Here is a 26,340-nt window from a genome sequence, read left to right on the forward strand (position 1 = left end):
ATATGTAGTATATATATATATACGTAGAATTAATTTAAAAATTTTATTTACAATTTCATTTATCTTCGTGTTTTTTTCTACTTGTCAAATAATTTTTGTGTGAAAAAGATATACATATATATTTATAAAGAACATATTTATGTATTGTGTTATAATATGAAATAAAAATTACGTTGATTTGTGTATACCTATATAAAAAGTAAGTGAAAATACGATTTTTTTTTAAATAAAGGGTTACAAGGAACTACCGAAAAAAAACTTTCGTGTGTGTAGCATGTATTTTGTATTTCTTCATTGTTCTTTTCATTTTATTTTACAACGTTTTGTACGCATGATTTTTGCATTTATTAATTAAACTTATAATATATTGTATATAGACAAAGTTATTGCTATAATAATTGAAGTTCTATCAAATATGTAGTCCAAGCAATTATCGCAAAGAATATTGGGGTTTCAATAAATGATGAATATTTTATTTTGTTCATATAGATTTATATTTTCATCGATGAAAAGAAAAAACAGATTATGAAAAACAGATAAATGAAAAACATCGTTAAAATTTTGACATAACGTTAAAAATCGTTCTCACGATCGATAAAATACATCGAATTCATTATCAGCAAATAGATTAAAGCAATATCTCATAATTGGTTAAAACTTCGCATACAAAAAATGTCTATAACATTTGCACATATGCATCATACATTAATCAGAGAATGCATTCTCTTGATAATATATATATATATATATGTATATTTATATATATATATTTTTTTTCCCTAAGATCTTATACATTACAGTTTGTATATAAAATTTTCTATTTAATTAATATATTTTTTGTTCTTTCGTGAACACTTGCAATTAAGATTAACGAGTATTAGAGCAAACTCGTAAACGTTTTTTGAAAATCAGTATGCAAATATAAAGTGTTCATAACTGTCAACACCTTAAGAAAGCGTAGTCACAAAGACACGTTATAATCGAAAAATTTACAAAAACATGACATTTTTTTTTTATATAAGTATTATCATACAAGTAGGACATACGAGAATAACATTTAAAAAGTACAATTTTTGCGATATAAACTTAATTACTGTAAACAATCGTGAACAACGAAGCAAGATAATTTATAATTGTTGAAATAAGTAGATCGAAAGCAATTACAATTTTTGTTTTTTTTCTTTTTTTTTTTTCTTTTTTTGATAAATTTTAATACGAAATGAATAAGCGTCATTCGTGTTTCTACCTCATTTTAATAACAATCCTATATTTTAAAGATAATAACTATTTCACTTAAGCATCATAAAACAATTATATTCTTATAAAACGTCGCATAAAATAAAGATAAATGCATTTTAATACCTTGCATATGCACAACGCGCAAGTATTTCTTTTAGTACTTCATTTTTCATTATATTATGTTGCATTACGTAAAGCATTTCAATTGGTTCAATAATACATCGTTGTAGCCTCAAGAACCAACGTTGTAACAAATTCACTTTGATGGTCCACTATCTGGAACGAGATGAATATTGCGAATTAACGGGTGATCAAAAGTAACAGTCTTAATGCCAATTTTTATTACATGCAATTCGTACATGACAACAATACATACCTACGAAAATATTCCTATGTGTTGGTGCTCGGTGTTGTCCTCGCTCTATCGCTTCTATCGGTTTCCCCTGCATCCGATCTGTGCTCCAAGGAATTGTCCGACGTGACACCATCCGAACGATCATCTTCGTTGCTCGGCCTTTCGGAATCTTGTTGTTCGAGCAAAGGCATGTCCAACGAGTCCGAAGAAATACGCCTAACGCTGCTCGCGTGTTCAGCTACGTCCGACTGCATCTCCCTTGCGTCTCGCACATTGTTCAACGAGTCCGAACTCAACGAAGGAAAATCTAGCGTGGTTTTCATCTCTAACGAGTCGGAACTTCGGCATAATTGATGATGTTTCTTATCCATATTATCCTCCAGCTCGAGGGAATCCGTACTCGTCTCCATAACGTTGCTCTCTCTTTGAAGAGGCAACGGGGTCGGTTCCTCTAGTTCCTCCTCCGGTTTCGAAACAGGTTGCACGCCTGGTTGAGACCCAATTTTCTCAGCGTCCGTGATTTCGATTTGCGAAATGTCCTCCGTCGTGTCGTCTTGCCGATCGGACTTCTCCACGTTCGACTGGGCTATCCGTATTATCTCGTCGATCTCTTTTATTCTCTTCTCGTAATCGTCCGAGCCCGATGTGCTCGCGTTGAACGAGCCGGCCGTGCTCGTGTCGACCCTCGTTCGCGTTAGGCTTTCCAATTTGTACTTGTTCTCGGGGCTTTCGTGTTCCAACAAGTCTTCCTCCTCCCTTGCGCGCAATTCGATTAAATGCGCCTCCCTGCAAGCTCTCTCGAGCCCTTCGAAATCCTTCAACGAAGATAACGAGATGTCGTCGCCGTGGCCGGATCGGCTGGTCATGTACCTCCTTGGAAGACTGCCGTTGTTCACGGAATCGTGGGAGCCGCATTGCAATTTTCTAGAATTCTCAGCCGCGACAGCGCTCTCCAGGTTCTCGAACTCTTGCAACGAGCTCAACGACACGTTGTCGTGATCGGATGGCCTGGTGAAATATTTCCTACCGGCCAGGACATCGTAGTCGGGCGTACTCCCGAAACTGCCTCGCATACTACCCACGCTTCCTATCGATTCTTTGTGACTGCCCAAGCTTCCGAATCTACTGCTGCCAGCCTCGAAGTCGGTGATCTCCTCCTCCTTTATATCCTCCAAAGGACCTCGATCGTACTCGATGTCGTAGACCCGTGGATCCGCGTGGAATTGCATCTCTATCCATTTCTTCCCCCCCTCGTATTGCTCGTCGTCCGAGTACGATTGGGAATATTGATCGTCATTCGAGACTTGAGGCGGGCTCTCCTCCGATTCGAAGTCGAACAATTCGTTGTTCTTCGACGCTTGACTCGTCGACACTTGCGAATCTTCCTTGTTCTCGGTTATAAGGTTTTCAAGATCCCGATCGTACTGTTTGCCGATCACCTGGGGTATAGAACTGATACGTATACTTTTCCCTTCGGAATCGTATTCCTCAGCCTCTCTGCCAACTTCCTCTATGACCACGAAATCGTCGATGATATCGGGTTTGTCGACCATCTCGAACGAATCGCTGTCAGGCGATTGACGATCCGTCGACTTCTCTTTCCCCACCACCGTGTCTATAGACACGCCGGACGTCGAGGACGTCGACATCGAAGCCTGTTGCACTATAGAGGGTGTCGACGTTTGCATCGACATTTCCGGGCTTTCGCTCATCGGGCCTTGCCCCGTCGCGCTTCCGTATCTCTGTTCCAAAAGCTCGGACTCGATCGCTTGCACGTCCAACGTTGTCCCTTCCTCCGCGTCCTTTTCACCCGTCCCCGTCTCTGGAAGCCTTTCGACCTTTCCCACCTCGACCTCGGCCTCTGTCTCCGCCTCCACGCCTCGAGTCGATATTACTTGAGTGCACACACTTTGCACCCCGTCCTCGGAAACTCGCGACGTCATTATATCGACGGATCGAACAGGGCCAGCTCCCGTTGCTTCTGAGCTCGAGGTGGACGTGGCGAAGTCTATACCCTTGGTGTCCTTGGCCGGCGATTCCTCGAGAGCGGCCGCCTCGAGGACTTGAGGGAAGATCATTTCGGACGATCGTTTCATACGACAGGGCGCCCGATTGTAGATATCGTCCATCGGCTCGTCAATCGGTATATCGCTACCGGAAGAGTCAGACTGTTCGGTCTGCTCCTCGTCCAGAGCACCGTCCAGGCGCTCCTCCTCTTCCTCCTCCTCCTCCTCCTCCTCCTCCTCCTCTTTATCCGCGTCCGCTTCAGACGCTACCAGAGTCTCGGACAATTCGCTGGTACTGTCGATGCTGCCAAGATGACCGGAGCTCAAAGAGGTCAGAGACTTCATCGATTCGCGCGAGCTCATGGTCGTGGCCGCTGTCTGATACTCCTGCGAGGTTGGTTTGGAAGAGGTCGAGTGCTCGACGGACATCATCGCAGTTTCGTATTCCGAAGCAGTGGCGGAAGGTACGCCGCACGATTGCATCGCTTCCACGTCGGAAGAACTAGGTCGGCTACCGCTACCGATTTCGTAGTCGCACGATTGATAATTACTACTCTCGCCGGAACTAGAACCGAGGTCCGCGTCGCTGTCGGATGTGATGCGTTTAGCACTTCTACCGGGTTTCTGGCGTCTTCTAAGTACGGGGCGCGGTAATGCCAAAGAAGAACTTTCGTCTTTATTGTCTATGTCCGAGCCTGACATGCTGGCAGGCACGGGGCTAGGATGTTCCTCTTCGCGGGCTTCCTCCTCGTCTTTCGTATCTTCGTGGACGGTTATTACAGCAGTCTCTACGTCAGACTTATCGGTTTTAATCACAGGTGTATCCTTTTGCGTTTGACGTATCGGTTCCTCGATACCACCGGATCCATCATCCATCTCCGTTTCGCCTCGATCGGTATCCTTCGTCTCGCATTTCGATTGGGATTCATCAACGGGGGATTCCCTCTTTGTCGCTTCGGTATCCGACTCGTGGGTTTGCTCGGCAGCAGGATACGCTGGTGTGAATAAAAATGGTAAATCGTTGGGAATGGATTCGGTAAAATGGTAAATTGGTTGTAATTTAAACCGGAACTCTGAGGGGGAATCTTTTATTTGGATCACAGTTTCACTATTTTCGCTTAATTCCTCTATCAGGTCTTGCTTAGCCGCCTCTAAAGACTCCTTCACCTCGGCTATCTCTTTTTTAACTACCTGATCTAGAACGGTTATAGCGTATCGTGCACTTAAATCAACACTAGAGAGATCATCTTTTTTTATTTTCAAGGCACAAGTGTCGGAAGGAACTGTCGTCGATCTTCCAGGCTTGTCGTGCTTCTCCGTAGCTTTCTCCATATGCCTTTTGTAATCCTCGCTCAACGGTTTCATCTTCGACAAATAAGCTTCCGTCCATTCCTTCAACTCGTCGGTTGTTTTCTCTAATTTCAGTTCGATTTCCGGCTTTGCCACGACTCTCTCCTGTTTACTTTCCTCGCTTTTCAAAGGTTTAGCCAACCCATCGTCTTTCGCTTTCTCCTCTTCCCTCGCCTCTTCTTTTTCTTTCCCTCTTTCCTCCTCCTTTTCGTCTTCCTTCTTCATCGTCTCTTCTTCTTTCACCTCTCCTTTCACCTCTACTTTCACCTCTTCTTTCACTTCTCTTTTCACCTCTACTTTCACTTCTTCTTTCACCTCTTCTTTTACCTCTTCTTTCACCTCTTCTTTCGCCTCTTCTTTCGCCTCTTCTTTCATTTGTTCTTTCACCTCTTCTTTCACCTCTTCTTTCACTTCTTTTTTCACCTCTTCTTTCTTTTCTTCTTTCATTTGTTCTTTCACCTCTTCTTTCACCTCTTCTTTCACTTCTTTTTTCACCTCTTCTTTCTTTTCTACCCTTTGCTCTTCGACTGTAGTTGGATCGCTAGGTTCTTCTTCCACAACCGATTTTTCCACTTGCAAAACTTCTTTTTCGTGTTTTTCCAATTCCATCGTTTCATCGGTAGACGCGACAACTTGTTGTTGAGTACTTTCCACGTATTCCTCGATAGGAGTTTTTGCGTCGTATTCGCGCTGCAACGTGTCCACCAATTCCTGACAACTAACGTCCAATTTATTCTCCACCAATTCGTTTTCAAAATCTTGCTCGCTGACGGGAATCACGGTGAATTTCGTAGGTTTACGATCGTCCGCAACAGCTGCCTCTCTCGTCGATTCTATCACACTGATGTCCTCCGACGATTTGGTACCGGACTCCTGTTCGTGATCCGTCGATCCGTCCAACGAGGACAATCGTTCCTTCTTCTTGATCATCGTTTCGTACGCCTCCAATTCTTGATTAAAGATCTGAGACGGTTGCAACGTCTCCGATATTTCGATCTTCTCGTCACCGATCATCCAATCGACAGGCTTAATTATCTCGAGGCCACGAAGCTTCGGTTTCGGCGAAACGAGCGGAGGACTTTCGATTTCGAAACTGTCCGCTCTTTTCGTGCTTATCATAGGCAATTCTCTTTGGGATCCTCCAATAGGATGAGACGACTCTTGCACCAAAGAATAATCTATATTCGTATCCTCGGACACGGTGCTAGGACTGATCGTGATATCTCGTTCTTGAGCCAACTTCTCGAACGAATCCATTTCCGCGCTCTCGCGCAACGATGGTATTCCTCTACTAGTCTGTTCCGATATTTTATGCTCGTCCATCTCTAACGAGGGCACGTCGACCGAATCTTCTCTGGATTGACTGTCCATACCTGGTTCCAGTATTTCCAAAACTCTGGCGCCTGAAATCTCGGACACCATCTTATCAGGAGGGAAACTCACCTGGCTGCTCGATCGTTGTTTCTCGTATTGCGGGCTTATCGTTGGTTTCGACACGCTCTCCAACTCGTTCGTATCCACGTCGATCGTTTCTTCGAAATCTATCTGTTCTGATATGCTGCTGGGGCTCATGGTAATATCTCTGTCTTGGAGTTTAGCCTGGGACGATGAAAGGGGGAAACTTTCTTCTTTCTCGTGGGGCGACGATTCCTCGTCCCTGGTTATATCCTCGCTAACGCTTATACTGTCCCTGGTCGAACTTTTCTCCAACGATTCCTCCTGTATCGACGATCTGAACCTCGGCGGCGATTCCACGCGCCCTGCCTTCTCCTGCGCCGTTCTCTTCATGATACTTTCGAATTTGCGTGTCAAGTCATCCGCCAATTTCTCGTGATCCGTTTCCACGCTTTCGCTTATTATTTGTTCCAAATATCCTTTGCTGAGTAACTCCGCTTTCAAATCCGCCGCTGATTTCGCTTCAATCTCGCTCTCGATCGATTGAATCAGAGTTTCCGCTATGGTACGCGCCTCGATCTCTTTGAACTTTTGCCGTTGCTGCTCCTCCAAACTTACACTCGGTCGCGCTACTTCCTCCTTCTCTTCTTTCCACGATTCCGACTCTTCCTTCTCCTTCTCCTTCTCCTTCATTCTCTTCTTCTCGCTTGGCACGAATTGAACAACGTTGAAACTTTCTTTCGTCTCTTTGTGCGATTCCCCTTGAGCGAGTGTCTCGATTTGATCCGTATCCGCAACCGGCCTCGATATCCTTTCCGTCGCTTTTCCCTCCACCACTTTCACATCCTCCTCGTAGCCTTTCCTAGGAATCTCTTTCTTTATTCGTATAGCTACGTCTGCGTCGCTCTCTCTCGATATACTGCTACCTGCCTCTTGAGTCGTCACTCCCTCTTCGTCCGATAACTTTTTAAATATCTCCTCTTTTTTCGTTTCAGCCCTCGATTCGGACGCGGCCGCGTCTATTATGTTTTGAGTGTCCGTCAAGTTCATCGACAATTTTTGAATCGCCGTTTTGTCCAATTCCTCCCGCCTGGTGCTTTTCTCTTCCAACGTTTCGGTCGGCGACTCTTTCTTCAATTGCGATTCCAACGATTTCTTCTTTTCCACCCGTTCCTTCTCCTCGTGCGTGATAACCTTGTCCTTGCCGGTGGAGATCTCCGAGGATACAACTTCTTTCTTCTCCAGCATGGTCGACGTTTTATGATCGATCTTAGACGTCACTGTTGCGAATTCACTACCTTTTCCTAAATTATCCATATCCTCGAACATTTTAAAAGCTTCCTGAGGATCGGTGAAAGTTTTCGAAAATGTTTGCGTTTCGCTTTTCGTCGTTAAATGTTCCTCCAATTTTGAAGTTATTTCTTCGCTCGATTTCTTCTCCGTTATCGTGTACGATTCGCTCTCTTTTCTTACGTGCGTATCCCTCTTTCCAGCTTTATCAGACGTTGGTTTAACATCCACGACACGCTTCGGTATTCGAGATTCGAATTCCTTCTTTCTAGTCGTTGGCGAAATATCTTCCTTTTCTATGATTAATTCTTTATCGACTTCCAGTTTACTTGGAACACGTTTCTCTTCTATCGTGGTTTTAAGCTTCGTTTCTTTTTGAATTTTATCTTTGTCCATCTTTGCTGTTGAAATAGGAATACGCGACTCGAATTCTTTCTTAACTTGTTTCGTTTCAACTTCAGTTATTATTTCTTTGTGCAGTGAAATTTTTTCTTTCTCTCCTTTCTTTAATTCTCTTTCTTCTTCTTCTTCTTCTCCTCTTTTCTTTTTCCCCTTAACTTCTTTATCTTCCTTTACAATCGATTCAGGAAATACTTTCTCCAATTTTTCTTTTTCAATCAGTCTTATTTCCTCCTTAACTTCGACTTCTGGTCTTCTTTCTTCCTCCATAAACTTTTGCATCTCCTGTTTAATATCCGTTGAGAAAGTGATCTCAGGTTTGACATCGCCAATCGATTCTATCTCATGAATTACCTTAGTCTCGATTTTACTTTCAGGCATTTGGGTTAATGCGCCTAAAGCGTCGCTTCCCCCTTCCACTTGAACGGATTTCAATACTTGTTCTTGCACCAGAGTACCATCTTTCTGTACCTTATAGATGATAGTAGTTTCTTCCGTTATAATACGTCTTCCACCCATTTTTTCCCTAATGACCTCCTCCCTTTTTGTTTCTGGCGTTAATGTTCTTTCTCGGACGGTTAAATCTGTAACAACTTCTTGTTCTTCCTTTTCTTCCTTTTCTTCTTTTTCCACGACTTTTTCCGCAACTTCATCTTGCGCTTTTTCTCGTTTCGCTTCCGCTTCTGCGATTATCTCTCGTTGTAATTTCCTTTCTGTAATAATTTCTTCCACCTCCTTTTCTATTTTCTTCGCAGGTTCCATTTTTAATTCTTCACCTTCATCTTTCACATCTTCCGTTTTTCTTTCCGTAATGGATTCTAATATCTCTTCCTGCTTTTTCTCGGTAGCTATTTCTTTTAGTTCATCGCTTATATCTGTAGTAACTTCTTCTACGTATTCCTCTTTCTTTTCCTCTTTTTGCTTCACAATTTCTTTTTCTTCTTTTTCTTTCTGTTCTACATCTTCCTTAATACTTTCTCGTAAAAATATTTCCGTATCTATTTTTTCTGGTTCTTTCTCTTTTCCTTCAATTCTTTCTTCCACTGTTTCTTCTTTCGTAGTTGTCTCTGTAACAATTGTTTCCGCTTCTTCTTTTTGCTCTGTGCTTTCCTTTTCGATTTTTTCCTCTGGACCAATTTCTGCAATAAATTCTTGCACTTCTGGTTCTACGTGTTTCTTTATAATTTCTTCGTGAATAACTATTTTCGTAACTTCGACGTCCTTTTCTTTTTCTTTTATAGTTTCTTCTATCGTTTCTCGTTCTACACTCACTTCAGGAATAGATTTTTTCACTTCCACTTTCTTGTCTTCTGCATTCTCTTCTATAATTTTTTCTTTCGTTTTTACTTCCGATATTAATTCCACTTTTTCTTCTATTTCTTCTTTCAGTCTTTCTTTTTGCTCGCTTACTTCTATAGATTTTGTAACATCCTTTAGTTTCTCTTCTTCCATCTCTTTTATACTTACTTGTGTAATTGACTCTTGTACTTCTTCTCTTTTTATTTTTACATCTTCTACGATATCTTGTGCAGGTACTTCAGTGATAACAACTGTTTTCCTTTCTTCCTTCACAACATCTTCAACTTTTGATTCGGCTAATTGATCTTTTATCAGTACGGGAGTTTCCTCCACAATTTTCATTTTCTCTACTTCAATCACTCGTTTAATCTCATCAACCGATTTTTCTTCGATAATCATCGACGGTTCCATCATTTTTTCTTCCATTCCTATCGTAATTTTCTCAATTTTCTCTACAGATGTTATAACAGGCGTAGACTCTAACCTTTCAATATCTTTCTCTAATTTTTCAGGTTTTACAGATACCTCGGTTACGACTTCATCAAGTTTCACATAATCTTCCTTTTCTTTCTCCAATTCTTTTTCAGACACAGACACCGCAGATGTTACCTCGCTTACTTCCACGTATTTACTTTCATCCTTTTCCTTTTCATCCTCATCAGACAATCTTCTCTCCTTTTTCTCACCTTCTTTCTGTTCTTCCTTTTGCAACGTAACAATCTCCATCCTCTTCTCCTCTATCTTTTTCTGTTTCAATTCAGTCACATACTTCTCATCCTTATCCACCTTCTCCTTCTCGCTTATCTTAATCTTCGTTACCTTCTCTTTCTCGGATTTCAACGAATCCTGTTGATGCAACTTGGGCGGAAGTTTCGTCGTTTCTTTTTGTATTTGCTCCTCGAAGTATTGCGCTTTCTCCGCCACAGAACACTCGGATATATCGGGCACGTTCAAATCTTCTAACGTTTCAGACTTGTCGATTTGCTGCTGGCCAATGTCTGCCGTGTCCTCGGTGATTACATTCTGTATGTACTCGCTGTCGCTCTCGTTTATCGTCAACTGCGAGGTTCTCGACACCTCCGATTCCGATCGCTGATAACTTTCCCGTTTCCTTGATATATCCTCCCAGAATTTCCTCTTCTCTGAATAGGTTTGTCTCTCGACACTTGGCGACAAATCTTGCTCTTGCCCGACTACTTTACTGGGATAACTAGCATCTACAGATTCTAGGGGAGAAGCCGCTTTTTGCGCAAGGAATTCGTGGATAGTAACAGCATCTAGAACAACCAAGAATTATTCTCACATTACTTTTTATTAGATAACGGTACATTGTAATGAATGAAATACATTTTTCTCTCACGTATATTTACAATCTCGCGTTAATATTAACTTTTTATTAAGGATTATGCGATTAAAGTTTTACAAGCGTGTACAACTCGTAAACACGATTTTTTTTTTCTTTTTTTTCTCTCTTTTATTTTATTTCATTTTCTTTAAATGTTAATAGAGATACAACATTGTCGTAAACTTTTTGTTACTGTACATAATAACAATAATACTTTTTTTTCAGAAGAATAAATACAATTTCAAAAATAACTCTCGGGTTATCGAGGCATTGTTAATTCTCTTTAAAATTTTAACATGCACACAGGAATATATAGATATATAATATAATACATATAACTCTAAATTCTTCTATAAACTTTAATTGTTCTTTTTTCTTTTTTTGTTATTTTTTTTTGTTTTTTTTTTTTTAATATCTATAAATATAATTAGTATTCTTCGAGACTTAAAATTAATATCCCATACGGTTGTCTATGATAATGTTGAGGACGGCAGTTTTGTCTGCAAGTAAGTACAGAATATTGCGTTAATATTAAATGATAACATTAAAGCAGAAATATTTTAGTCGGTTAATTTTTGCGACATGTGTATACATAATCTGTTTTTAACAATTTCTCTTGTTAATTTTTTCAAGTCAATTTCAAATCTTTCAAAAGATTTATAATTAAAACACTCGATATGTTAAAGTCCAAATAAAAATTGTACTCAAAGCATGGTGCAAAAAGGAAAGAAAAAGTTTCCATAGAAAATTAATTTTAGAAAATAATTTGATTAAAAAAAATATACATATATATATAGATGCCATTTAATGCTTCAATATTTGATAATTGATTAAATATAAAATTACAAAAATATTTTAAAAAGTTTTTTAAATAATTTTGTCAAAAATAATATATGAATATATTGAAAAAATATTTTTATTTAATTAAATTAAATTTTAAAAATATTAAAATAGAAAACTCGTCTTTCTTTCTTACTTTTGAATCTAATTGATTATACATATAAATATGTTTATTATGTACGTAATAATTGCAGTCAATTAATATTTATATGTTTTCAAATACAATCGCAAAAAAATATTAATATATCAGTAAAAAATGATTTATTATGGTTTAATTGAGTTCTTTTTTATCATATAAAAAAGAAAATTTTAACATACCTGTTAACCAAGATATATGAGAAATTACAGAAAAAAATTTAAAATTTTATTTTTGTCTTAAAGTAGTATTGTCATAAAATAATCCAAATTATAATGAAAAATATATATTTCTATAATTGCAGCACAAACATCTTTTGTATTTAAAATTACATAAATGCAGGATAAGACATCATTGTTAATCACTTTAGGATCCTATAAATATATAAGAGAGAGTTTAACATATATATGCATATATATTTTTCTATTTTTTTAAAATTATTAATATTCTCAGTTTAATATTGAATATAAAATAGGCAATTCTTTAGTATTCATAGAATATTTTTTTCATAGATATTATGTATAACAACATAATATATCGAGTCGTATGAAATTCATTTCATATTCTCTATAATTTAATATATATAATAAAAATAACATGTATATATTATAATAAATATCGATTAACATACAAGATAATATTCAATGCATTTGCATCGTCTTCAGTACTTAATTAGAATAAACTAGATCTAATACAGATCAAATTCTTACAGTATTTGCGTAACATGAAATAATCTGTTAAAAAGCGGACTCTTTAAATTCGTGTTCTTACCGTCCACATGATTTTCAATTTATAATCTACTCAATCGTATCAACGTCTTCTACATCGGTATGACAATCGCTAGTTCCGTCATCACTGATTTCTTTCACAGTTAACAAGTTCTCCATTTTATTTTTCATAATAACTTGAGACGCAACAAGAACGTCCAAATCTTCGAATAATTCTTTTTGACTGCAACAAGCTTCTTGCTCGTCCTCATCCCCGGATACAGCCATGTCTTCTTCGTCAGTATTCGACATAACCACAATGTCTGGCGTGGCGCCACAAGTCTCGTTCCGTGGACTATCCTCTCCATATATTTTATTTCGCACTTCCACGGAGAATGGTCCATCACCTTCCTTAGTCGTGATCGTTTCCCCGCTATAGTCGCAAAATATATCAGATCTTGGTTTCAGATGGATAGGTGATTGCACTTCGTCTTCTCCTTCGAGATCTTCAAAATCCGTTTCTGTCTGGAAAGGAGTATTGACAATCTTAAGATGATCTTGATTCTCTTTTTCTTCGTTCTCTAATTCGCTTGGATAAATTTCGTCCACGTCTGTCATATTTTCAATGAAATTATTACGCTTAACGAAATCTTTATCATCCAGTGATAAATAATTCGAGCTTTCATTTTCTATGACTTCAGATGTGACGGAAATAATCGGTTTTTCCGTGTTATTCAAAGGTTTGATTTGCGAATTAATCGTAGTTAACTCTCCCTCTGAATCGGTGTCAGAGAAATGTAACGACGAGTTATTAATCATAGCGTTCAATCTTCTACGCGTTGATCTTATTTTACGCTTTGTTTTCGTCCCAGTCTCTTTCGATTTGGACGAGTTTAAATTTTCCTCAATGATCTGCGGACATTCCGTAGTATTTTTTTCATTTTGATCAATCTCTGATTGCTCATTAATTCGATTCGAAGACTCTGTATCGATCACGCTCTTTTCTACGGATAATCCATTCTCGTTCCGTGATTCCAAGGTACAATTATCTTCCATTTCCACTTTCTCTTCTTGTTTCTCACTCGAATCTTCCATGTGTACGTAAATTTCTCTTGGAAATAGGTTTCTTTCTTGGCTTTTTTTTTTTTTTAAGATTTAGCGCGCAGATCTTAAGTGCAAATTACTAAAGAACTTAAAAAAACCTGAAACTGAAAATAATAAGAAAGAAATGGAAATTAATGTTTAAAACGAACGAAAATGTAATAACAATGTTATAACTGGTGTGTTATGGACAAACAAGGCAAACGTAAAAAGTGTAACCAATATCTCAACTCGATTTAAATAAAATAAACTCACGTTATAAGAAAATTGTGGTAGAATGATACTCGAAAGAAGAAGATAGGTTTTAAAAGTAGTGGTAGTTCCAATGGTTCAGAACAAACTAAATGAATTCGTCATAGCTATCGAACGTTTGTTGATACTGTTATACGTAATTAAATTATAGAAGCCTCACTCGACTTTCGAGACATAAGCAGATTAACATGCCCTCTTAAACGAAAATAGAATTACAGTAGAAATTTTTCTACTGCACGAAATGAAATTGTTTTCAAAACAATGTTTTCTTTAATATTTTAATACCAAATTTTACCTAAAGTTTATAAATATCGATTATCACTATTAATTAGTTTTATAATGAAGTCATTTGTTTAATAAGAATATATATATATACATATCTATATCTAAATTTCATAATCGTTAAAGCAATTCATGTATTATAATAAATAATTTCTTATTATGCTGGAATATACAAAATTTCCTTTTTTGCACCTTGCATTTGAATTTAAATTCAATTAGTGTTTCCTTTAAATAAATTTCACTGCGATTCGTATAATTTTTACATTTTCAAATTTTTTTCATTGCTCTAACGTTATCATTAATCTAATATGAAGTAAAGAAACATAGATATATCATACCTGTTCGTTCTTTTTGCAAGGTGTCGGTAATAAATTTCTTTTCGGAAGGCGAAATATCCTTAGGTTCGTCGCCTTTCTCTTTTTGTTCCATCTTGTATTTCGATTCATAAGAATCCAATTTTTGACTAATAATATTCGAATCTTCATAATCTGCAACGAAAGGAAGAACGAAACGTTATATTTTGTAATTAAACATTAATTTTCCCAGTTTTGTATATAATATTGATATATTACAGAAAAAAATTTACCTTTCAATTTCTTTTGTACTTCAACTTTAGTTATAATTTCTGGAAGAACAATATTCAACACGCAAATTGGTTGTTGAGGCGGTTCTCCTTTCGCTACTTTCGGTTCTCGCATAAACAGCATCCTAGCAACCGGATCCAACAACGGATCTTTCACTTTTACGTGAAAAGATAAACGATTTTGACGAAAAGCTTTAAAAGTAAACTTCAATTGTACTCCCGATTTCGTCACAGGTACTAAATTTCCACTGAATTCAATATAAAGATCTTTCCCATCGAGTGCCTGGAACGAAAGTTAATCATAAAAATATCTGGATGGAATTAAAATAAAATTGAAATTACATAATCAACAATTATTTACTTCGACATCGCGGCTTTTTACAATTTCGACAAATTCCTCTTGCCTTTCCAAAGTGTGCATTCCTTCTTTTCCATCGGTCATGCATAACACTCTTAATGTTGCTTCAAGCACATCCATTCGTTTCGAATATATTATAAAACTGTATCAAAAAAAAAAAAAAAATTAATGTTTTATGAATAAGAAAAAACGATTACGTATAATTTAATTGAATATTGATATGCATACTTTGTAATATATGGCACAAATAACGATTCTTCATACAATTCGGTTGCCATTTTTGGAACTGCGCCTATATTTCGGCAATCCATTAACCAAAATCGAGCGGATACAGTTGTGGTAAAGGACACTGTATCGTTCATAAAAGTTAATGGTGTCGACCCAGTAACATCTTCCCATTGTGACTCACTGGTTCCACCTAAATTCAAAATGAAAAATAATAAAAAGAAATATATTGGATATTTTTATTTATCAATATATAACTGATATAATATAACTATTATTAATTTACCTGCAATACTGCATAAAAGTCGTAATGTTGGTGTTTCACCACCATATTGATTAATCATCCCTTTATTTGCTGCTTGTGGTACAGGTATCGTAAGGGTGATTGGTTTATGAAACTTTCGTCTTCTCGGCTCGATCGTTATTACAGGTGAAACAGCTACGCAATTTCCTAGTAACTTTGCTGTAAGCTCTGCCGGAATGACGTGAGCCTATAAAAGTTATAAAATAGGAACGGCCATCGATTATATTCACCCAACATAAAAATTTCCTGATGCGAAATATAGCAATTTAAATTACTTGTAATCCAACTTTAATCTTCTTTGTTAATGCTCCTGGTGGAAAGACTGCTTGGACGTCGTTGGCCACACTCGATGTTAAAATTCCACCCTCGGCGCCAATCACGTGAACCTCCTGTTTGATTCTCGTGATAATAGCAAAGTATTGGGGAAAATCGGTTGTTATTATACGGGTAATTCTGCCAGAATGAGTAGCGCTCATTTGAGGATCTGCAAATAGGTATAAATAGATACGTTAAATTATATATGTGTAAACAGGTTGAAAAGGTGTAAAAAGTATTTTTAAATTTTTAAAAATACCATATGGAGTGTTTAATAGAGAGATATCGTTATCAGCAGAATTATCGTGTTCTTTCCACGTTTCACCATTATCACTTCTAAGAATAATGATCTCTCTCTCCTTGCCTCGAATAGACGCGAAATGTGGTATATCGATTAAAACTGGGCTAAAATGAAATATAAATATATATTGTTTCCAGAATAATAAAAATAATCAAATGAAAAAAATCAAAAATGATTTGCAAACTGATATTTACCCTAGAAACGTAGCACCAATTGGTCCCATTTCTATGATACGAGTTGCTAAAGCCTCTCCCTCCATTAAAGGAGGAGGATTTGCAACTTTATTAGGTTTTATCAATCTACACGTAACACGAATCGGCATTGTTGCTCTACGTGGTGGCACAATGATACGTACACCGCTATGTCTGCATCCTTTCATAGCACCTCCTCGTGCGTCCACCAAGAAACTTACTAAAAATCTAAAAATTGAAATTATCTTTTTACACAAATCTTACGGCGTAAATATAATTTATACCATATGAAATTGCTGATTTTGGAATGACAATCATAATTTCGGTGAATTTAATCTTGTAGGAATTTAAACTAATTTATAATACAGTTGGAACATAGCGAAATATTAATTTAATTTTTAAAAATTACGTTAACAAGAGAGTGATTTAAAAAATTTTAAAGCGACAGTAGAAATTTGTTAAAACTTGTGAAAATTTGTGAAAATTGCAATTTTATATAGTAGAATTTAATTAAAATCATGTATGCTCACAATTTATTTCGATTACGTGGTATCAAGTAAAATTAAAATTGGATATTTAATCAAAGTTAATATATCAATTATACATTATCTACCATAGGAATAAAAATTACTTACGATCTGAAATGAAGTCGGCTAAAAATGAAAATATTTAATTTCAATTAATGATAATTCCCATATAAAATTTTACGCTACAAATACTTTACATATTATTAAGTAATTTTTTTTTAAAGATATAATTTATTTTAAAATTTATTTATTATAAAGATATAATTTATTTACCATACAATTTATATAAATTTAATATTAATATTTACATACCCCAAATTAAATCCATCAGTATCAAAGTTTTCTGCTAGACAATAATTATTGCTTTGAGTGAAATCCTGTTTTTCTTCTTTTGTAACTGGTCGAGAACAGTGCCACACATTACGTAAAACGTTATCGTAACATTTCTAAAGTAAGGAATAAATATTTTACCTTGTCTATGTATTGGATCATCCCGTGTAACATCAATAGGCAATGAATCATCTCTTAAACTTTTCATCAAATCTGCTGTAAGGTATCGATACGGCTGCTCGCTGATCAATGCATCTGAACCTGTACACGAATATCGCGGTTCAGTTTTGTTTCATGTACATTTTTTTTTATTTAACAGTGAATGTTTATATACGTGTTTATGAAACATCATATTCTATTCATATTCATAAAATTATTTACATAATTCTTGACTTTCTAAATTTAATTAATCATATTAACATATTCATTGTCTGATTACGTAAAAGAATCATACCTCCTTCATCGTCAGAATCAGACATAAAACTAGTTTCTTGCAAACTTTCAGGTGCGATAACTTTGTACTTCTCGTCCCAATTTTTATTATCAGGCGCCAAGGTATCATAAGACAATCCCTTCAATACCTCCATCACAGATATATATCCTAATTTTTGAGCTATATTTAATGCAGTCAGTCCATCCTGAAAAAAATAGGTCATATAAATCGATATTTTATATTATAAAATAAAATATCACAAGAGTATCGTACAATTTTTCAAAGAGAGAGAAAGAGTGCATAATCTATAATAAATAGAAAAAAATAATAGTACTTACATTCGTTCGAGCTTTATGCGAAGCATTTCCTTCTAATAATGCACTAACAATATGTGCATGACCTTGTTGAGCAGCTTGATGCAACGGAGTGTAATTTTGATTAGTTTTTACGTCGATAGTTGCATTGTGTTTTAAAAGAAATCTAATCATCGAAAGATTCCCGAAATGTGCCGCGACATGTATTGGTCGATAACCAGTTTCGGTTTCACTTTCAACGTTTGCACCATTTTTCACGAGTATAGAAGCCACTTTGATAAAATCTTCTTGAGCACACAAGTGTAGTGCGGTGAGACCATTCTAAATATAAAAAGTCGTCATCGTTTAATAAATATTAACTTCTCAAGAGATTATTTTTTTTAAATCAAAAAATATTGATATATTATTGTAATTATAATTAAATAACGACTTTACGTACCTTTGATTTATGATTTGGATCAGCTCCATGCTCGATTAACAGATTTGTCATATCATAATGTCCTTTTTGTGCGCTTAAATGCAATGGTGTAAATCCTGCTTTGGATTCAGCATTCGCGTTTGCTCCGTTCTCTAAGAGAGTAGAAGCAATATCCATCTAAAAAATTTTCAATTAAATTTTCAAGATTGATTATTAAAGATTAAATTCGTTTTGTGAATTCTTGAATTCTTTATATTAATTTATATTTCTTACAATGATAAATTATACGTTCAAATAAAACGGTTTTGCTTTTGTTACTATTTATTCGGATATAATATGATATTACCTGATTTTTACGAGCAGCAATATGTAGAGGAGTATGTCCATTTTGAGAAGCTAAATGAGGAGATGCTCCTTTTTCTAACAAAAGATTTGCAACATTTGGATGATCATAATGGCAAGCCAAATGTAAAGGAGAAATATCATTCTGAAATTTTACATTTTTACATTAATGAACATTAAAAAAAATAATAAATGAAGTGTTATTAAAATTAACTGAATTAAATTGTAAATAATCCTAATATAAGTATAATATAAAATAATATCAAAAAATTTGAAAAATATATAATTGATACATACCTTTCCTTGTGCATCAAGTTTACTATCTCTTTGCAAAAGAATATTTGCAACGCTCATATTGCCATATTTAGCTGCGATATGTAAAGGAGTAAAACCATTTTTAGTTGTAGCCTTAAGAGAAGCATTGTTTTCCACAAGAATAGTTGCCACCTGTATATGAAAATATGAACTCAAGTGAAACTATAATTAATTTCTTCAAGCTAATAAAAAATATATATATATATATATGATGCATAATATAATAATATTTTAAATGATTGAAAAGAAATTTAAAAAATATAAAACGATGAATTTAACTTTTCTTATCTTCACTTTCAAATTTCGCGCGATTCTAAATCATTCGAACATATATAGATCATCTGATTGATTCGTAATTAATACAAATTGATTTACAAGAATTGATTGTACTATTTCAAAGGAATAGTATATCACATAATTTTATATTTCAAATTATATTTAGAAAAAAGGAAAAATTATAAAAAAAAATTAAAAAAATTAAAATTACATTTAAAAAAATATGAACATGCCCATAAACATATAAAAATATTATTTGCAATATTATAATGTCAAAAATATATATTTTTTTTTTTTAAATAAAATTATACTTTTTCCATTAGAATATTATTAAAATTCTTAATTTAATTGGATTCTATATGAAATAATTAATAAATATTATTATATATTAGATTATTATTACAAATCTACTCAATATTCTAAAATAAATAAAAAATTTTTTAATATCTTACCTTAAATTAAAATCAATTTACAGCTACTTCTAAATGGCATATATAATAAATGCGAAATGAAAATAAAGAAATGGTTATTAATTTCTAAAATGTTAATAATGATATAATATAAGAGATAGCTAGAAAAAGGCAACAAAAAGTAATTAATATGATGAAAAATTTTATTAAAATTCATTACATATAAATAACTTAACATAAAATATAACAAGTATAAACGAAACTTAATTAACAGAATATGAAATAAAATATAAATGATAAAGAAGGAAATATGTAACAACAGAAAATAAGAAATTTTCTAATTACAGAAACTATATAAGGTATTCACGATATCTTGTCCAAAATAAATATAATCTACTTTGCGTGCTGATGTAATCCGCTATCTTTGAAATTTCTTTGTACATTACCTCCTCCTGCCCTTCTTTTGCTGCAATGTGCAATGCTGTGTACATATCTTTTGTGGTAGTATCAACTGCTGCACCATGTTGCAGAAGTAACATAACAATATCAATATTTCCTAATCGTGATGCAATATGAAGGGGTGTTTGTTGTTCCTAAAATGAATCAAGACAATTGCCATATCATATGTATAAATATAGATATAGATAATAATAATAATAATATGTACTATTAATAATTATTATAATAAATTAACAATAAAATGTGCATTTATTACAAAAATAATAATAATATCAATATAAAAAATGAGACTGGTTAATGGAGTGTGCGAAACACATAATAACACAATAAGTACACAATGATCATTTATATGTATCATTTTATATGATTTTCGTTAAAGTATTAACGAAATCTGATCGTACCAGAAATAATTGTTTTTAAACAATTTTACATTTACTTACCCTTGCGCGAGCATCAACTTTGGCTCCGTTTCGTAATAAAATTCGAATAATGTCTGTTTGATTAGCTCTAGCTGCCAGATGTAGAGGTGTTTCACCCCTAACAGTTGGCACATCAGGATTGGCTTCGTGTTGCAGTAGAAATATCACGATATTCATACATCCCATAAAACTGGCCACATGTAATGGAGTCAGTCCAGACTGTAAAATATATGTATCTTCTATTAACATTTTAGTACTATGACTCCACAGTTTTCGAACGAATATACTTTCTTCTTCGATATATTTATGAATATGGAATACATAGAAATGATCATCTATATTGATCATAACAGAATCTATATAAAATAACCGTTAACCAGTCTTTTAATAACCAAACAACCTGTTATATTCTTTAAAATATATCTTTCTATTATTTTTCTTTTTTTCAATTATGAATATTTATAAATACTATGTAAAAAATGAAAGATATTTTTTATTTGATTCTTGAATTAAATATTAACAAAAAAAAAACATTAGTTTAAATATTTTTTCATTATTAGTGATTAATCAATTTCACGCTTCGCAAATATTAATTTATTTTAAATAAATAAAAATTTTATTCATGATTTTTTTCATAAATACATTAAGTTAATTAAAAAAGTTAGTTGTTTATAATGATCGATCGAAGAATGAGTATTTTAAATTAATAATATATATATAAATAATTTGAAACAAGAATAAAAATTAGAATAAAAAGAAAGTTGCACTTTCTGAGAGAATAAAGTATTACTTAAGCAATAAAAAAAGTTGTTAACATACCTCGGTAGTAGACTCGATCGATGCTCCATGTTTTACTAAGAGTTCAACAACTTTTATTCGATTCTTCTTACAAGCAATATGCAGTGGTGTGAAGCCATTTAAAGCTCGTGCATTCGGATCAGCTTTCCGGTCCAGAAGTAATTTCGCAACTCTAACATGTCCACAATGTGCGGCAACATGAAGAGACGTTAAATAATCGATCGTAACTTCATCTACTGGCGCTCGATGATATAATAATACTCTTGCTGCATCCACATGATCTCCTTGTGATGCCATGTGCAATGGTGCAAGTCCATTCTAAAAAATATATTTTCAATAATAAAATCGACATGTTATTTATCGTAGTATATATTATATTTTTTATACACATCAGTAACATTGGCAATATAATAACTTTATGAATTTTATAATTAATAATAATTAAATTTTTGTACATACTTTCGTTCGTGCACTAATAGGTGCAGAGTGTTCAAGAAGCGTGGTAATAACTTGTTCATGACCAGATCTTGCTGCACAATGAAGCGGTGTTAAACCATCCCTGGTTTTAGCATCGATTTGCGCAGAATTTTCTAATAATACTTTAACCATATTGTTTTTACCCCATTTCGCTGCTACATGTAAAGGGCTTATATTATGCTGATAAAAGAAATCAAGAATATTAATATCAAATACAAGTTTATTAATTCTTATTGATATCAATTTATTCGTACCTTTGCTAAATAATTCACATCAGCTCCACATTTTATTAATAAACGTGCTATTTCTTCGTTTCCATAATGGGCAGCGATATGTAGAGGCGTAAAGCCACTTTTCGATGTAACATCAGGTTTATGATCATTCTAAAAAGAATAGAAATAAAATGTAAATGTAGAATTGTGAATGTTCATTTTAATTTTAAATTTTAAATTACCTGCAATAATAGATCAGCAGCCTTACAATCATCTTTTTTAGCCGCAATATGAAGTGCTGGTAATCTAACTTTTCCTTTAGAATCATTTTCTAAAAGAACGCTGACAACTTTATCGTGTCCTTGTTGCATTGCAACAGCGAGAGGTGTAAATCCATCCTAAAAAAATCATTCTTTATAGTTCTTTATTGTCTAAATTGTATAAATTACATGAAAAACATGATACAGTTACTATCAGTTACTTAAATGATAAATACGTACATATATTCGTTACATAATACAATCAATTGTATACATATATTCACCTCTGTAGCAAGACTTTGATTGGCGCCGTTACTGAGCAACAATTTAACAACTTGATCATGATTTTCTTGCGCAGCCATGTATAAAGGTGTAAAACCATTTTGAGATTGAATATTAACTGCAGCACCATACTGAATGAGAATATTTACTATTTCCGCTTGGCCAGCTAAAAATATATTATAAATCTTGTTCAATTATTCATTTATGATTATATTTAATATAATATATATATTATATATAACATCAATTTAATATAATTTTAAAAATGTATTATTAAACATATTAGTTTTCTTATTGTAGTTTATTTTATATTATATAGTAATTAAAGATTAAATTAAATTTACCCAACGAAGCTATGTGCAACGCAGTATTTCCTTTCTTTGTAGCTGCGTCCACTGTAGCACCTCTTTTTAATAATTCTGTTACTATTTCAACATGACCATCTTTCGATGCTAAGTGTAAAGCATTTAAACCATTCTGAAATATGAATTACAAGAATATAAAATATTTTGATTTTGAATAAAGCAAATAACATTTAATAAATACGAAAATAACAAATGTAAGAATTTATAAATCTTAATACTTACCGAATTAGCTGTATTAATATCTAAATCGGTATCGAGAAATTCAATCACTTTTTCAAGGTTCCCAGACCGCGCAGCACGAAGAAATGCTGTCGTGTCGTCAGCCTAAATATGAAACAGTACATCAATATTAAATATATAAATAATAATATTCATTTACTAATTTTAATTTTCAATATTAACAATTATTGTAAATTATTACAAAATAATTCAAATGTTTTGAAAATATTTTTCCTAAATTCATTTACAATAATTACATTCATTTCCAATAAATAAATTTTAAATTTAAAAATTTAAAAATTAAATTTCAAAAAAAATAAAATAAAAAAAAAATTATTAAATATATTTTAAATTGAATAAAAGATATATTAATGATTAGTTATTAATTAACAATGCAACATAATTAATGCTTATAATACAATTATTTTAAATATTTTCATTATAAAATATTTTTAATTAGATTTCTTATTGATTGTATATTTAATAATATTATTTAAAAAACAACAAATCGAAAATCGAAATAGAATAAATAGAAATTTAAGAAAATCTTTCTATTTTATAAATCATTAATGAATAAAACATGTATGTACAATGCATGTGATACAACATATTGCATATAAATCAATTATATGAATTATTATCTATATAATGTATTATATAGATAAAAAATAATTATAATATAATATTGTTTTTATTCAATGCAGCATAAAGTGCAGTATAAAATGCAGTAAAAATGTTTTTTATTTTAAAAAAATGACTTAAAAATTTAATATACTAATATTGTTATGAAATATTTATCTTTTCGTTCACATTTAAAAATTTATAAATCATTGTTTTTAATTTGACTACTGTATTCAAATTCGAATGATTATGTTATGTGCTAGTAATACATATAATTTGACCATGACCTTTATCCTATCAACAATTTTGATGTATTCTTACTTGATTAATGAATTTTGTCTGCATTAAGTTATTTATGACTACTTATATTATTCGAATTATTTTTCGATTAATATCTGGAAAACGGTAACCACACGACAAAAACCGGCTTATAAAACATCTATGTACCTATATCGTGTCTATACCTTGCTTACAATCATCCCCTCCCACTATTTCTTTTTATTTTATCTATGGTTATCAAGCTGAATTCTAAAGTTTCTTTTGTTTTTTCACATTTAGTATTGTAATCAAAAAAATATATAAAAGAAATATATCATTTAAAAATCCAATATAACGCACTTTTTATTAACGAAAAAAATAAAATTATTTTAATGTATCATTCCAAAGTTCACACCCTTCGATCAGTTGAAGAAGGAAAAAATACCGGCGACATTCCGGCACCTCTTACGCAAAATGAATATAGGATCATACCTGACTGGCACTATCTGTAACCATTGTGCTTTATAAGAGACTCTAGGCACTATGATTCTTTCACTTGTCCAGCACCTGCTGGACACGAAGGTTCTTTTTCTCGGTACGCGTTAAATCACCATTCATGCACTCCTGGGGTAACGCTAAAGGTGAATAGGAATATAGGAGCCGCCCCGTATACCAAACTAAGGCGCAGAATCGAGCGGCAACGATTGAAAAACAGGGGTTGCATCGTTGCTTTCTCACCCCCTATAATATCTGTCCTTGTTTTTCTCCCACCAACTCATGCGATATATCGAATCTCATCATCACTATGCGCACGCGCCTATCAAACTTAAAAATATATATATATATATATATATATATATATATATATGCATTTTCCCCTTCCTCTTCTAGATATTTCTTTTCTTATAGCAACCTAGGAAAATTAGCCAGGTTTTACAACGTGCAAATTATCGGCCGAGTAAATATTACCATAAATATGTTTCGTAATACAATTTTATCTTATTGTTCTTGTCTTATTGAACAATAAATTAAATAAAATAAAACAAAATTTTTTAATATTATTATTTATATTATTTTCAAGTAAGTATAATAATTATATTAATAATAAATACTTTCATATAATAAAAAATTAAAAATTTATTATATGTAAATTAATTCTAAAAAAAAAGAGGTTAAAATAAAAATACAATATTTTATAGTATATATTAATATGGTATATACTAATGAAAAAAATGATAATATGTAAAAAGATGATACGCATGTGCAATATTTAAATAGATTTAAAAATGATTATCAAATAAAAAGTTTTTTCTTTAAATAATTTATTACTTTACTATTATATTTATGAAAGTAATAATTTTGATTTTCTTACAATCTTTTTGTCACAAAAAAAATCTATTAAAATTCCATTATAGATATAACAAAAAATGAATTGTGACGGGTTAAAGAGAATTATAAAATGCAGTGAATAAATAATCATTTATTAGTACTATTACATTTTATAAAATAATATTATGTTTTAAAGAAACAGGATAATATATGTATATTAGATATTTTTTAAAAAAAGTTTTGCAAAAATGAATGTTTTGATTGTTATAAAATAAAAAATATATAAAAAATTGTTTATTTTAATAAAGAATTTAAAATTATGTTTAATATATTTTCCAATATTATATGTTTTTAAAATTCAGATTATTCCAAATCCAGATATTTCCAAATAAAAATATATAAATTAAATCATTAAATATTGCGTTATTATTTGTATTTAATTTTCAAAAATAATATAAAAATTAAAATATTTAGCTATGTGAAATCAACATTTGTTTGAATTTTTTAATTCATTGTGATTTCATTTCATGAACTAACAATATGTTAATAATATAAATTTTCTAAAAATAGTTTCTAATTTCTTGAACACTGGATTTTCGCCAATATTACAACATAAATATATTAATGTAAAGAGAATGATATGCAATCGATATCTTTTTAATATCGACATTAAAACAAATTTCTATTAAGAAATAATATAAATATCGTTCATCGAAAATTATTATAATATTTATTTTTAAAAAACCGGAAATATTTAATTCGATGACACTGAAAAGAGGAAAGAAATTTTAAAAATACGTCATATAGCAATATATAAGTGTGCACAAATATGATGCACATTCTTTGAAAAATGTTACTTTCACACATTTTTACCTGGAACCTAATGATCGGTGGAAATGCCTCCTCTGTCATCATTCCCAAATAATAAACTGTGTATTTCGTTTGACAAGTTTTACGTATACGTATATTTCTTATGCTCTATACTGAAAACGTAGGTCAGAGG

General features: G+C 33.0%; 2 protein-coding genes across 11 annotated transcripts; both read right to left on the bottom strand.

Annotated features, from left to right (window-relative positions):
- Positions 1-259: 259 nt before the first annotated feature.
- Positions 260-26,340, bottom strand: LOC107996060 (ankyrin-2). Of its 8 annotated transcripts, none has more exons than XM_028665875.2 (28): positions 26,211-26,340; positions 23,133-23,234; positions 22,890-23,022; positions 22,548-22,711; positions 22,246-22,401; positions 22,046-22,174; positions 21,774-21,971; positions 21,336-21,632; positions 20,538-20,735; positions 20,085-20,231; positions 18,935-19,084; positions 18,642-18,782; positions 18,317-18,472; positions 17,902-18,198; positions 17,585-17,768; positions 17,272-17,391; positions 17,113-17,143; positions 16,909-16,926; positions 16,277-16,501; positions 16,041-16,186; positions 15,742-15,950; positions 15,449-15,653; positions 15,166-15,355; positions 14,941-15,079; positions 14,583-14,862; positions 14,335-14,484; positions 1,616-10,610; positions 260-1,515 (listed from the first exon to the last, which is right to left on the bottom strand). In XM_028665875.2, the coding sequence occupies exons 1-27, from the start codon at positions 26,250-26,252 to the stop codon at positions 1,630-1,632; spliced, it is 13,188 nt and encodes a 4,395-aa protein (XP_028521676.2). In that variant the 5' UTR covers positions 26,253-26,340; the 3' UTR covers positions 260-1,515; positions 1,616-1,629. The 8 variants fall into 8 exon arrangements, with proteins under 8 accessions (XP_028521676.2, XP_028521674.2, XP_028521673.2 ...); XM_028665873.2 differs by having other exon boundaries at positions 17,113-17,146; XM_028665872.2 differs by having other exon boundaries at positions 17,113-17,197.
- On the bottom strand, positions 10,627-13,932 carry LOC107996088 (uncharacterized). Of its 3 annotated transcripts, XM_062074051.1 has the most exons (3): positions 13,718-13,932; positions 12,426-13,569; positions 10,627-12,028 (listed from the first exon to the last, which is right to left on the bottom strand). In XM_062074051.1, the coding sequence occupies exon 2, from the start codon at positions 13,454-13,456 to the stop codon at positions 12,452-12,454; it is 1,005 nt and encodes a 334-aa protein (XP_061930035.1). In that variant the 5' UTR covers positions 13,457-13,569; positions 13,718-13,932; the 3' UTR covers positions 10,627-12,028; positions 12,426-12,451. The 3 variants fall into 3 exon arrangements, with proteins under 3 accessions (XP_061930035.1, XP_061930034.1, XP_061930033.1); XM_062074050.1 differs by having other exon boundaries at positions 10,627-13,563; positions 13,718-13,930; XM_062074049.1 differs by lacking the exon at positions 10,627-12,028 and having other exon boundaries at positions 12,050-13,569; positions 13,718-13,929.

Source organism: Apis cerana, linkage group LG4 (assembly GCF_029169275.1).
Source record: "Apis cerana isolate GH-2021 linkage group LG4, AcerK_1.0, whole genome shotgun sequence".
Classification (NCBI taxonomy): domain Eukaryota; kingdom Metazoa; phylum Arthropoda; class Insecta; order Hymenoptera; family Apidae; genus Apis; species Apis cerana.